Raw genomic sequence first — 14,275 nt, 5'->3', positions numbered from 1 at the left:
GATATCATCCACATACAAGATTAGGAAAATATATTTCCCATTTTTAAACATTGCATAAATGCAATTATCCTCAATATTTTCTTTAAATCCAAAACTTTTAATCGTTTGATTAAACTTTAGATACCACTGCCGAGAGGCTTGTCTTAATCCATAAATGGATTTTTTCAGGCGGCATCCCATATTTTCCTTGTCTTCCATGATAAAACCCTTGGGTTGTTTCATGTAGACCTTTTCTTTTAAATCACCATTCAGAAATGCCGTCTTAACATCCATTTGATGTAACTCTAAATCAAAATGAGCAACTAATGCCATTATGATTCTGAAGGAATCCTTACATGAGACTGGAGAAAATGTCTCATTGTAATCTATCCCTTCTCTTTGTGTAAATCCTTTTGCCACGAGTCGTGCTTTATACTTTTCTATATTCCCTTTAGAGTCATACTTAATTTTGTAGACCCATTTACACCCTATTGTTTTTGCTCCTTTGGGAATTTCCTCTAAGTCCCAAACATCTTTGGAACTCATCGATTTCATCTCGTCTTCCATTGCCTTCATCCACTTCGATGAATGAGGGCTTCTCATGGCTTCTTCATATGAGGTGGGATCTTTTTCCATATGAACCATTTCTGTGTTATAAACTTTAAAGTCAGTAGAAATAGCTGACTTTCTTGGTCTTGTAGACCTTCTAAGGGCCTTAGTTTCTGGCACATTTTGTGCCTCAACTTCTGGCACTTCTTCTAAAATTTGCTGTTGCACCTCCCTTTCATGCTCAACAACGGGTTCAGTCGGCTCCTGACGGACAGGTTCCGGGTCTTCCCCCATAGCTGTCATGGGTGGAGTTGCAACTGGTAGTGAGAAAAATGGCTCCTGAATCATCGGATTAGGTGCATGGACCTTTTCTCCTCAAGATCAATTTTCCGAGCTACCAAGCTCCCCCTCATCATTTCGTCCTCTAAGAAGACTACATGTCTCGTTTCTACAAACTTTGTATATCTGTCTGGGCAGTAGAAACGAAAACCCTTTGATCTGTCTGGATAGCCAATGAAGTGGCAACTCACTGTTTTGGGATCTAACTTTGCAATGTTTGGATTAAACATTTTGGCCTCATCAGGGCACCCCCACACCCTGAAGTGTTGTAGGGAGGGCACCCTTCCTGTCCATAGCTCGTACGGTGTTTTGGGCACCGACTTGCTTGGTACTCTATTGAGAATGTGAATGGCGGTTTCAAGCGCCTCCATCCATAACCCCAATGGCAAGTTGGAATAACTCATCATGTTGCGCACCATATCCATAAGTGTACGGTTGCGCCTTTCAGCTACTCCATTTTTTCTCCCAGAGTGGGATACATTAAAAGCACCTGAGTTATCATATCTTTTTCTTGCCAGAATTTCTCCCGCCATACGGGATTTTTGACATAATATTATGTCAACTTTACCCGTTACGCAGGTATTTTCCCAGACTTTTCCCACCATGCGGGTTTTATCACAATCATCTTTTCCCGCCATGCGGGTAATTCCCTGTAAGGGAACATAAATGCCAGAATTGGCTCTTTTGACTGCATATTCAATCATCAAATTTAGGAATAAATCTGAATGCTCTTTGGCACACATGCTTTATCCGACATTGGTCAAATTAAACACGCATGTTGCTTGTTTCATCTCAAATCATGTTGACTGAAAAATCTTCTTCATAGAGAGTACATGAAAGACATTCATCAACCAAGACTCTCAATGATATATCTCTTTTCTTTTGATGCCATTCTTTAGAGAGAACATACTCCCTCACGTTATGACCTTTCTCGGTCATCTTTCGGGTCACAAGTACCCAGCCATTCACTTTCACGAATGAAAGCATGGAAAACTTTTAGTCTAAGAAAACTTAGCCAATAATCAATAATAATGGGCATAAAAATAACCCTACGTTGGTCTGGTTAAAAGAAATGCACATTAAACTTTTGAAACTTTCTTTTATATTCTAAATCACCGTTGCCGCAGAATTAGAATAAACATCATCCTTCCACATTAATTCCATATCACCGTTGGGCGGAAAAGGAAATAATGCATATAACTCATAAACAATGTGATGATAATATTTCTATTAAACAACTTTGCTAAGAATTAATCATCATCATCAACTTTATTGAAGCGGGAACAAGAAATATACATTTCTCTAGTTCAAGAGCATTTCTTGATCTTTATCCGTTCTCTGAAAATTGATCACTTTGATACAAAATTTATCAGAGATTTAAACTTTGAACATAAGACTCATAGAATTATAGCACTGTTATCATCAACGTTGGTCAGAAAATAACAATACTATATTTTACTTTAAAACAAATATCTTTCCTTTGTCATAGTGGAAACTATCTGCATCTTATTTCACCCACAGGGGAAAAACATTGCTAAGAACATCTATTCAAAAACAATTCTGTACTCTTTTACTCACTAAGCAATTTTAACCGGTCGGTTCAAAAATGCATTAGAGAAGCAACAATTTAATCTTTTACTTTAGTTCTATTCACTTCTAAAAGAGCACCTTTAAATTTCAATAATAAAACATGATCATGTTATTAACAACGTTGGTCATAAAAATAACATAATCATATTCATTAATATTCACTTTAACATGCTCTTAAAAACTTAATTCTATCTAAACTTTTATTTTCTTTGTAAAAGAGCACTATTAATTATTTACGCAGCGGAAAAATATGAATAAAAAATTCATGAACTTTTTACTTTTTACAGAAACATTTCTTTGATCAAATAAAAATTCATGAACTTTCTTTTTCTTTTCAGAAACATTTCTGTCATTTTTCTATTTTCTAAACAAATATTCGTTGGAAAAAATGTGCATAGAAACTATATATAAGATCTGCCCAAAAGCTGGACAAAATTCATCAAAACTCTGCTGTGTAACAAAATAGCAGAGAAACCCCTTCTTTTTGTGGTGTATGCAGCCTACAGTCTGCTACTGCGGGCCGCGTGGTTGTGGCCCGAGCGACGCGGCCCACGGCCTGCGCGCTGCGGCAGCCGGCCTCAGCCCAGCGCGTGGGCTACGCCCGCGGCGGCAGCCTTGGCTTCTTTTAAGCCCAGTGGCCCAGCAGCGGGTTAGGTTATCGATCTGGGCCGTCCGATTTCATCCGACGGTCGACCGCGCCTCTCGCTAGAACAAAAACGAGCAGCCCGGCCACCCTATCGAAACCCTAGTCTCCTTTCGATTCTTTCTCTTCGCCTCGCGCGCCCCCGCTCTCTCTCTCGCGCACTCCGGCGGCAGGCCACCGCGCCGCGCCGGTCGCCGGCGACGGCGACGAGCGCCACCGCGCCGCGCTGCGCCACGCGAGCCTCCTCCTTTTCCTTCCTCTGTTTCTCCCCGTCTCCCGCAACAGAGAGCGTGAGAGAGAGAGCAGAGAGGCACAGCTGGCCTAACCGATGTGGCGGATGGGGCCACGCCGGCCACCGGCGACGGCGACGAGCCGCGCTGTGCAAGCCTTACCTTTCCCCCTTCCTTTCTCCTTTTCACCCATCGAGCCGGCCTCTGTGATGCAGCGGGGTCGGGGCTCCGCCGGCCGGCGGCGGCGACAGCGCGCCACCGCGCCGCGCGAGCACCCTTTTCCCCTTCCCCTTCTTTTCTTTTTATTTCCTTCTTCTCTCTATCCACCGAAACCACTGAGAGAGAGAGAGATCAGCAATGCCAACAGAGCCCTGCTCTGCTCCTTTGTGCGATACAGCGGCGCCTCCCCCGCCCCCCTTGCCGGTGCGCGCGAGCTCCCGAAGGAGAGCGCGCCGCCGTCAAGCGCTTCGGTGGTGGTGCCCCTTGCCCCTTGCGGGGTAGTGTTCTTCGTCCCGGATCCTCGGCGTGCCGATGCGATTTGGGATCGAGAGGAACGGCGCGGCCGAAGCGGCGGCACAACTTTGCTTTGAGATTTCTTTGCCCTCTTTTTGCTGTTAGGGTTCTTTGGGGAGGGGAACTTTTTTCTTTGTGATCTATTTCAACCGAAAAAATCCTATACCCAACCTGTGTGATACCATTGATAGAACTTTGGTTCGGATAGGTTAGATCATTCCGGTGAACCTACCTTCTGTCTGTCCAGACGAGCTCGATCCAGTGCCGGCCATGGTGAAGTAGGGGCCGGTGACGATGTGGACAGAGAGTGGACGGCGGCGGTGGTGGAGCTTCCCGTGAGCACCGCGCTAACCCTAGATCGGTAGGGATTGTGGGTGGGGATTGTGGCAGCGATTAACCTCGTGAATAGCGCCCCGGCCCCATCTCTGTTTATATAGCGCGGGTCACAGGGGCCCACCAACCATGATTTAATTGGGCGCCCCCGATCAGGGAGCGAGTCAGGAGCCCGTTCGACCCGTTGGGCTCGAACGGGAGAGAGATCAACCTAACAGTCTGCACTAGTTAGGATGGTGTAGCTGCTTTCACGGAAGTCCAAATGTCCGCATAGCGGGGGAAGCACTTTGCACACGCCGGCAAGCAGATTGCACACGGCCAGATGAACAACAGACTTGCCGTACTTATAGCCAGCAGCAACGTTCGGGGAGAGGCGCACGAGAAGGAGGCCGCGGCGCGTAGTGAGCGGCTCCGCGCCGTCGAGGTTGCACGCGTCGGCGTTGGGGAAAAAGGAGCTGAGAGAGCGGCGGGCGAACACCGACCGTGGCGTCCCCTGTCCGGAAGTCGGGGTCCGTACGGTCGAGCCGTTTCGGGGCCAAGAACCCGGCGAGGAAGCGGCTCGCCCCATGATCATCCGGCCAGCGACGATGAAGGAAGGAGGCGTCGGCTACGAGGCGGCTCCAGCTCTTGCACGTCACGGCGCAGCGGAAGAGAGCGGCCTCGCCTTCCACGCGGACGAGGATCTCGCGGACGGCGTCCTCCGGGAGCGACACCGCCTCCGGCTGCGGCGCCGCCGTCTCGTCCATCTTTCGAGCTGTAGCGTGATCGCGTCTGCCGCGTACGTATGTCCGGCTGGACGAGGATCGATAGTATTTGCAAGGTTATGTACGCGATGTCAATCAAACTATGTTGCGTCCCGATCGATCCAGCTATAAATTGTGGTTTCCCACTAAAAATTGGCCGGCCCAGCATGTTGCATGGCTTGTGCTGGCCGAATTAGTACGGCAATTTTTAGTACGAAACCACAATTAGTTCATCGGCTTTTGCACGAGCCGACAGCGTCGACCTTCGCGAAGACGCGGAGCCTGCGCCTCCCATCAACTTACGGCTGCACTGCACGACAAGCTGCACCGGTATACTCACGCCGCCTCGTACGTAGATAGATGTTGCAACAGAATCCTACCCAAACACGAAAAGCCACCTCTCAAATCCGACCCGATCTCTCCCTGCGCACCCACCTCATCGACCCCATAAAAATCGCTGCTCAGAGGCAACACAAATCATCTGCGCCCCCGCCTTCGCCTCCGCCGAAAACAATGGGTGAACCCAACTCCAGGATCGTCGCCTGTCTGAACCCGCCCACCATAGCGGAGTTGGACGCCTCCCAAGGCCTCCCGCCATGGATCACCCTCGACACAAGGGTGTACTTTGCCCAACGCCACAACTCCACCACGGCCGGAGCCGAGACAAGCAAAGGCCACGCCGTTCAGGTCTCCATCTGCTTCGCGCACCCGCCGGCCCTCTCCTGCGTGTGCATCCACTGCCCCGGCCTCCAGCACGCCAACTTCGCCGGCGAGCCACGCGTTGTCCGCTCTGAGAAGCAATTCCTTCTCCTGCACCTGCCGCTCAACTGGTCCACCAAGTTCGTGCGGCGGTCCAGCGAGTACTACATGTACCAGGCCGTTCCGGGGAGACCACCGACGCTTACCCGGATTCCGGACCAGCCGGATCTTAGCTTCCTCGTGCCACGCGATCTTGGCATTCACTGTTGTAGCGACGATGGGGAGTACATCCTGGCTGGTCTGTGCCCGAGCCGCGATGATGCTCAAGGAGGATATGAACTTCACCTGTACTCGTCGGTGTCGAGAGCATGGACCAGGAAACCTGCTTATCTGGAGAAACCACCGATTGAGGAGCAGCTTCCTGTTGTGTCGCACAAGGTAATCCCCCTTGGAGGGAGCCTGCTAGGCTGGGTCGATCTTTGGAGGGGTATTATGGTGTGCGACGTGCTCTCTGATGAGACTGTGTGCCTATGGTTCATCCCACTTCCTGGCCTGATGCCTGGGAACGAGGCTGATCGTCATTTGTGCCCATGGGTCATCCATGACATCACTTGTACCAATGGATTGCTCAAATTAGTCGAGATCGAACTTATTTCTTTATCCCAAAAAGCAATCAAGGCATGACAGAATATCTTCCGGATGAAACTTGTGATGATACATCCTTTGTGAAACAAAACAATGATTCAGACGCCATGGAGCCTCAAAAGTTCATGGTGAAGACATATTGGTTGTGAACCCAGACCATTCTGCTTTGTTGGCTGAGCTTGGGGACAACATTGCTGGTAACTCATCAATAATGAACTTGTTGACATCTTTCCCCACCCTGAGCATCAATGGTGATGATGTTGTCCACATTAACTGCTTGGTGAGGTTAGACATCAAGAAGGCGCAAATGATCTCTATTGACATGGGAAATAAAGCACTGAAGACAATGGTACCCTGTCCTGCTGCTGAATTGGATGACCACTGCCCCCACTTCCCTTGTGTGTTGTCAAAGTATCTTAGCAACACTCTAGCTTTGCAACAGATTGTACGAGCAAACAACTCTGGAACTGTAACTGAAAATCAACAACTCAGGTCTTGTGCTCAGGATATAGTCGATATACCAAATCGATCTCAAGATACTTACCCCCAAATCGTACAGGCAAGCCACTCCGTAAACGTGACTAGAAATCGATGCCCGAGTTCTCATGCCCAGGAAGTAGTTATTGCGCCAAATCGACCTCAGAATGGTGGGTCAAACTTGACATCCCATGAAAACTTTGGCTTGTTGGATACATTAACTACTAGGTACAATGGGAGTCACGTTGGGTATGCTGATTGCACACGCTCGGGCCATGTCAACTACCAGCATGCATTGCCATTGCAGCATCAACCAACATTCCAACCTAACTCGGTACATCTTGCCGGATGGATCTCATCAGGCCCAATGAATGCTCATCGAGCATACCCTGTGGTTAACACAGCCGCCTTTGGACGAATGATGCATTTGTTTCCGTTGAATAACTACCGTCCATTTTAGCCTCCATCACAGGCTCCCGAGCTGGCAATGCCCAACACACTTTCAATACCTACTGCAGTGGGCGGCCACTTTGTTCATGGCAGCAGGCGCCCAAGGGCTCATCGAAACTCACCCTATGAACGGCCCGCCAAATGATTTCGCAAGCCAATGAGGCCTTTTCTAGGTGGTGCACCTATGAAGACCTTTACTAGGTGGTGTAACCACATTGTTACAACCGGACCATATCATGATAATCTCATGTGTTACTCTTTACAATTTCTTGTTACAAGCATTATAACAACCATAGCCACCGACGGCTTTCAACATCTGACCACGAGTTGCCTTTCTATATTGGTCGAGCTCATAAGCGTTTTAGCTAGCATTAGCGAGTGAGTGAATCATTGTTGTTTCTAGTCTAGGCTAATGTAATCAGTGTATTTGTATTACTAATTTAATTTTTACTATCGTTTCAACTTTTTCTTTTTGCTAGAACTATGGTTGCATCTATATATCCTACTGGTTGCAAAAAAAATCACCTTATTTTGTCTTCCTTGATTAGCTGACTAGAACTAGTGTTAAATGCTAAAGGGATGAAAATACTCATCGCTGATCTTAATCACCTGTTGCGCCATGTTTGTGGTCACGTCGAGAACACAGAGACGTGGGGTTGGTTGCAACCGTCATGTGATAGCATGTCGCTTGAGTTCATTCTATTTATTTTCTCTTCATGGTGCAGTTGTGAAAATTAACTTGGGGTGTTTAACTTCTCTCACACTCGAGGCCTGAAAAAAATACAGCCAACATCAAGTCCATCTTCACAAATCCTTGCTTTCACAGTGATGATTTCCTCAACATTTGTTACTTCTCAGCGTCACCCACATGCACAAAGAGCCTACTTCTTCCGCACGTTTATACAAATCAAAACTAAATGGATAAATTTCTCAAATATCTTATGAAAGCTACTCTCTTTAAAATGGACCTCGCTAAGCATCAGAAATTGAAGTTCATGTTGGGCAAAACAAGTAGCGAGCTTAACAATGGTGATCACGACTCACCCAATGCCGAAATATGGTAAGAACAGAAAAAAAATCCTTGTGCCGTCGCTTTTGTGCCTAAACTTGACGTACATGCATGCATCTACCACTTCCCAAGCCGGAAAACAAATAGTGCCAGCCAGTCCATCTCCAACAACACGATCTTCGAACGGTTAAGCCCATCAAAACCGTGAGGCAACTCAAACTCCTCCATCACTCCTGTCTCAGTGTCAGCGATGTAAATCTGTCTCTGACTATCCTTGAGTAGCATTGTGCCACTCTTCTCTCCTAACAATCTCAAGTATATTTCATTTGGCCTTCTTTCAATCTGCCTAGGTGGTTTCAACTCGACAATGCGAGTGGTGAGCCGCCTGGCCTTGGCAATAGCGCCATGCTCGCTCTTCTTGTCGTCTTGCTGCGTGCAGATCTTTAGCTGGAGGCCTGGTCTTGACAGAGTTAACACCAAGGGCGTCCCATTGGTGGTGACCCCAAGTTGTGGATCGTCGTGGGTTTCCCCGTAAATTGTCCTGGTCATGATCCTAGCCTGAGAGATGTGATACGTCTCCATGTCCATGTCAAGAGAGCAGCGGCATGACCAGTCCCCGACGCTCCAATGCACCTTGGCACAAGACACGGCACCGTCCGGATGTAGACAGTCGTGGATCACCTCGGTAGTGTCCAAAGTTAATTGTATAGGCTTGCTCCACCTGGCCTCGCTGGACGAGAACGTGTAGAGGCTGTGCAAACCTAGATACCTCCGGCCAGTGATTAGCACTTTGAAGAAGGTCGAGCAGCCCGGTTGCGAAGACTGCTGGGTTGCGCTCGAGGAGCAGTCTGCCCTAGTTAGGATGGCGTAGCCGCTTTTATCAAACTCCAAATTGCTGCTTAGCAGGGGAAGCACGTTGCACACGCCAGCAAGCAAATTGCACACGGCCAGACGTATGACCGACATGTTGTACTGCCGGCGGGAGGCCAGGCACACGAGGAGGAGGCCACGACGCGCGGTGGGTGGCACCGCGTGGTCTAGGATGTGGGCGTCGACGTCCGGGGAAAAAGGAGGCGACAGAAAAAAATTATATGAGACCAGGTCTCACGGTTAGCAGGTGAGACCCACCCTGATGGATGACACGTGGCATTTACAAATCACAAAACATCTAATCCCCCCTTCCCCTGATTTTAAGTGGGGGTGGGGCAGATGCTTTGTGATTTGTGAATGTCACGTGTCATCCATCAGGATGGGTCTCACCTACTTCATAGAATTATTTTCCGGAGGCGACGGAGCGCCGGCATGGGCCGAACACGGACCGGGGCGTCGGGACGAAAAACGTGGCGAACATGGGCTCCCCCGTCCGGAACATGTGGTCCGTACGGTCCAGCCGTTTCGGGGCGAAGAACCCGGCGAGGAAGCGTCCCACCCATTGATCATCCGGCCAGCGACGACGAAGAAAGGAAGGGTCAGCTACCAGGCGGCTCCAGCGCTTGCACGTCACGGCGCAGCGGAAGAGAGCGGCCTCGCTTTCCACGCGGACGAGGATCTCGCGGACGGCGTCTTCCGGGAGCGACACCGCCGCCGCCGCCCTCTCGGCCATCTTCGATCTCTAGCGTACGTGATCGCGTCTGCAAACGTGTTTGTGCGGCTGGACCTGGATCGGGTATCCGCAAGGTTATGTATTTTTTTTTAGGAGAAGGTTATGTACGTGATGTGTCAAACTTACGTCCCGGGCGACTCCGTTACAGGTTGTGATTTCTTGGGCGAAAGCAATTGGCCGGCCCAACATGTTGCATATCCTCTTGCTCGTCCAATCCTACGCACAGCCGCTCGGGTGAGCCAGCCCATTTCAGCATTCCCCTGCTGTGCAAACATTTCTCCGGTTTTTTTATTTTGCATTATTAGATTTTAGTTAATTTTTCAATTTAGTTTTCTAAAATCATAAATTTTGAAGAGAAATATTTTTAAAATTTTCCAAAGATTTTTCGAAAAATGTGGTTATTTTCAAAAATTACATTTTTTAATACAAAATTTCGAAACTTTGGGCACATTTTATTGAAGAAAATACAGAACAAAAAAAGAAAAATAAAAAATAAAATCAATACAAAAATAACAGGGAAAGTTAAAAAAATCAACAAGAACCTTCTAGATCTTCATAGATTGGGAAAACTAGACTCGGAACATTCAACCTGCAATCATTAATCAAGTAACCTTATTTTCTCTTTCATTTTCATCCTAAGATCCTCATCAACTTTTTGTTTTCCACTACTCGCCCATCCTCGTCGCCAGCCCCCATCCAGTGCCCTATATGTCGTCTAGCCCCTCCCCCACAACCGCGACGGAGACTACATCGGCATCGTCCGTCGGTGTCCCGTCCTCGGCACCATCATGGAAGCCGAAGAACGTTACCCGGAGGGACCCGTGACGGAGGCGGCGGGGGAGGGAAGCAGCATCACATGGAGGGGATGCGAACCTCGAGGAGCAGCTTCCCCTCCCCCTCTCTCATCCGCCATGTCCGGAACCCCGTACCCCGTCTATCCAGCCGCCGACAAGGATCCGACGGCCGATCGGGGCATTCCGGAGAGCTTTCCACCAACACAGAGGCCGCCGGCGGACATCTTTCACTTGCCGCAACTCGTTCGGGTGCGGACAAGCACGGGCACAGACGGTGCCTAGGCTGCACACGACATGTTCGGCGGAATGACACAACAAGACTCGGTATGTTCTTTTTCTCCTCTTCGACGGGCATTTTTCTGTTAGGGAGAACAAGAAAGATGATAGATACAAGCTCATATTGGATGTGCAAAAGGAAATGATGGATTGGGACTGGGAGATGGCGAGTAAGAAGCTGCAAATTCAGAGGAACAAGATCGAGTTGGAGAAGAAAGAGGCGGCGATGAAATGGGAGCTCGAGAAAGCCAAGACATTTGGATAGATTGAGCTTGAGAAGGAGAGGTTGCGAATCGCACGAGACGCAAAGGATGCGAAGATAACGTTGGCAGACGAAAAGCTCTTGGATGACCATGCAAAGAAGTTGCTTGTGGGGATGAAGAAGAAGATCAACGAACGCAGGAAGTACGAGGCGGTGAGGGTGGTTATGACAGAAGCAGAAGAGGAGGCAAGGATGCATGTGGAGTATGCGGCAAGGATGGCCGTGGAGCAGGCTGCATTGATGGCGTCTGGCGAGTGGTCCGTCGCGTTCGATTTTGCTTTGGCATGTTTGGATTTTGTATGTCTTTGTTTCAAACTGTTGAATTGTGATGAATTTGCGCCGTGTCATCCATGTGCATGTCTTTTATAGATTTAAGATCCACATTTAAGATGTGTGGCTGTGCAACAGGTCAAATAAGGGGCCGCCCGACGCTGTCCTCGTACACGCCCGCGGGCGTATAGGACTGGATTTGCCAAGGCCGATTATGTGTTTTTTTTTGGGGCACATTCGAGGTACGCATGCATGCATGGAATGGCATCGGGTAGAGATGAAAAGCCAGCGTGAGTTAAAGTCTGCATTTGGAGTCCCGTAGTCAGAAACAGTAGTAGTAATTGTGTGGAGCAAGTCCCTAGGAGCGTTTCGTGTTGGCGCCGTTCACATCCTCTGACCTTTGGCATCCCTTGCTCTACATAAACCGGGGAAATGCCTCGGGGAGAAGGCAAGCTTAGCCAACAGAGAACAAGGAAGGGAGTTATGGTGTTTCGTCTTCCAGCGTGAGTGTATAGCTAACTAGCCACTGCTTGCCTTGCTCCCGCGTGTGCAGCCGCGTGTGGAGGTTGGCAATGTCTTCCGCCGTCGCCGGCAAGCGGGCACCACCTTCTCACGTTCCACGACTACTCCATCACCTGCAAGGGCATTCCCACCGGACAGTGCGCCAAGTCCCGCAACTTCACAGTTGGCGGCCACCGCTGGCGCATCGACTACTACCCCAACGGCATAGGCTCGTCGGTCAAAAACCACGTAACCCTCTGCCTAATCCTCGACGAAGATGTCCCAGCGGGTGTCAAGGCAAAGTACAGTTTCTGCCTCGCCGGCGAGACGGAGGAAAAGCAAGCAGTGGGGCTGGCGTCGGCGGCGGTCAGCAATTTCTGTTCCTGGAGCAGGAGTTGCAACAAGTGGGACCGATTTATCAAAAGGGAGGACCTAGAGAGCTCCAAGCATCTAGAGAATGACCCGTTCACCGTCCGGTGCGACATCGTCGTCGTCCATGGTTACTCTCCGGCGGACCACGCAGCGAGCTTCGTCTCGGTGCCGACATGTGACCTGAGCCGGGACCTGGGCGAGCTCCTCGGCACAGGGAATGGTGCCGACGTGGTGTTTGAGGTCGGCGGCGAGATAGTCGCTGCACACCGGTGCGTGCTCGCGGCTCGATCCCTGGTCTTCCGCGCTGAGCTCCTCGGTCTGATGAAGGAGCACTAGTAGAAAAAGAGGCTTTCATACGCCCCCATTAGTCCCCAAAATAATCGAACCGTGACCAAAGGGGTCTTTAGTCGCGGTTCGGGAGGAGACCCGCGACCAACTATCTGGGCCAGCGCGCTCGGTCAACAGCTGGCGGACGGGAGGGGCTTTAGTCCCGGTTGGCCAGGCTGGCCCGAAGGCCTTTAGCCGCGGTTGGCCAGACCAACCGGGACTAAAGGTTAGTCCTTTAGTCGCGGTTGGCCAGACCAACCGGTACTAAAGGCCCCATCAAAGTTTTTTATATGAAAAATCATCTACTAGAAAAGCTACATCCGAATTTAACAGGGGGAACCCGTTAAACATTTTCAAAATCCTCAAAAACCTAACAGAAAAAAGATACGGGGCTTTTAAGATCTGGAGAGGCAAAAAAATTTAAAAAATTTCAAATTGTGGTCAAACTGTGGTCAAACAATGGTCAAACTAATTATTCTAGAATATTAGTGTTACTAAATAATTATTTCAGTTTTTTTTAAATTTTGGTCAAATCTGGTCAAACTAATTATTCCAGAAATATTAATGTTACTAAATAATTATTGTTTTTTAAAACAATAGTTTCAAACTCAAACAGTGAAATGTGTCACTTCATGCTCAAGCTAAATTCCTGAGGGTTAATAGAATTGACATCCTACTATTGTCAGGAAAACAACAAGTGCAGACTTGAAAACGAGGGAGAATAGAATTCGGAAGTTAAGCGTGCTCAGGCTGGAGTAGTGAGAGGATGGGTGACCGTCCGGGAAGTTAGATGATTTGGAATGATGAGGGGTGATTAGAGATTAGAGGATAAATTGAGCAGTGATGAGGGGTGGTGATTAGAGATTAGAGGTTAAAATAATTCAGAAATTTAAAAATAAAAATAAAATTAAAAAAATTCAAAAAAAACCAGGGGGGCTAAAACCCTAAACCTGCGGAAGAGGCCTTTAGTCCCGGTTAGCCACGAGAACCGGGACTAAAGGTCCTCCACCCCGACGGACCCCTGGCGCCCACGTGGACGGGCCTTTAGTCGCGGTTCGTAAGAGGCGCGACTAAAGGGTGGGTCTTTAGTCGCGCATATTTAGTCCCGGTTGCACAGCCGGGACTAAAGGCCCATTTTCTACCAGTGGAGGGCAATGCCGTCGCCGGTGTTGTTGTGCGCGTTGAAGACATGGAGGCGGAGGTGTTCAAGGCGCTGCTCCGTTTTGCGTACACGGGCTCGCTGCCGGAGACGCGGAAAGAAGACGAAGACGTTACGTGCCAGCATCTGCTCGTCGCGGCGGACAGATACGGCATAGAGCGGCTGAAGCTGATCTGCGAGGAGAAGCTGTGCAAGTACATTGACATCGGCACGGTGGCGACCATCCTAGCGCTGGCCGAGCAGCACCGCTGTGAGGGGCTGAAGAAGGCGTGTTTCCATTTCCTTGCCGCTCCGGCGAATTTGAGGGCGGTCATGGCCACCGACGGCTTTCAGCATCTGAGCACGAGCTGCCCTTCTATCATAGTTGAGCTCATGGCCATGTCATTTGGCGCATTAGCTCAGTGCTCGATCCAGAGTGTCAGGTACTCCGTACTCGTAGCAAATGGTGGTTCATGGTTTCTAAACTTTGGTAATCAGGCTGCTGTCTTGTACTCCTTTTTAGTATCAGATAT

At 49.1% G+C, this 14,275-nt stretch overlaps 1 protein-coding gene across 1 annotated transcript in view; it reads left to right on the top strand.

The window, feature by feature from the left end:
• Positions 1 to 11,248: 11,248 nt before the first annotated feature.
• LOC123142725 (BTB/POZ and MATH domain-containing protein 1-like) overlaps positions 11,249 to 14,275 on the top strand; it is a 3,605-nt gene continuing 578 nt past the window's right edge. Inside the window, exons 1-3 of the mRNA XM_044561500.1 lie at positions 11,249 to 11,420; positions 11,958 to 12,603; positions 13,751 to 14,185. Of these exons, the coding sequence (XP_044417435.1) occupies positions 11,249 to 11,420; positions 11,958 to 12,603; positions 13,751 to 14,185 (1,253 nt within the window). The remainder of the gene's footprint in view (positions 11,421 to 11,957; positions 12,604 to 13,750; positions 14,186 to 14,275) is intronic.

This window comes from Triticum aestivum, chromosome 6D (assembly GCF_018294505.1).
Source record: "Triticum aestivum cultivar Chinese Spring chromosome 6D, IWGSC CS RefSeq v2.1, whole genome shotgun sequence".
Classification (NCBI taxonomy): domain Eukaryota; kingdom Viridiplantae; phylum Streptophyta; class Magnoliopsida; order Poales; family Poaceae; genus Triticum; species Triticum aestivum.
This window is presented reverse-complemented; position numbering and strand designations above follow the sequence as displayed.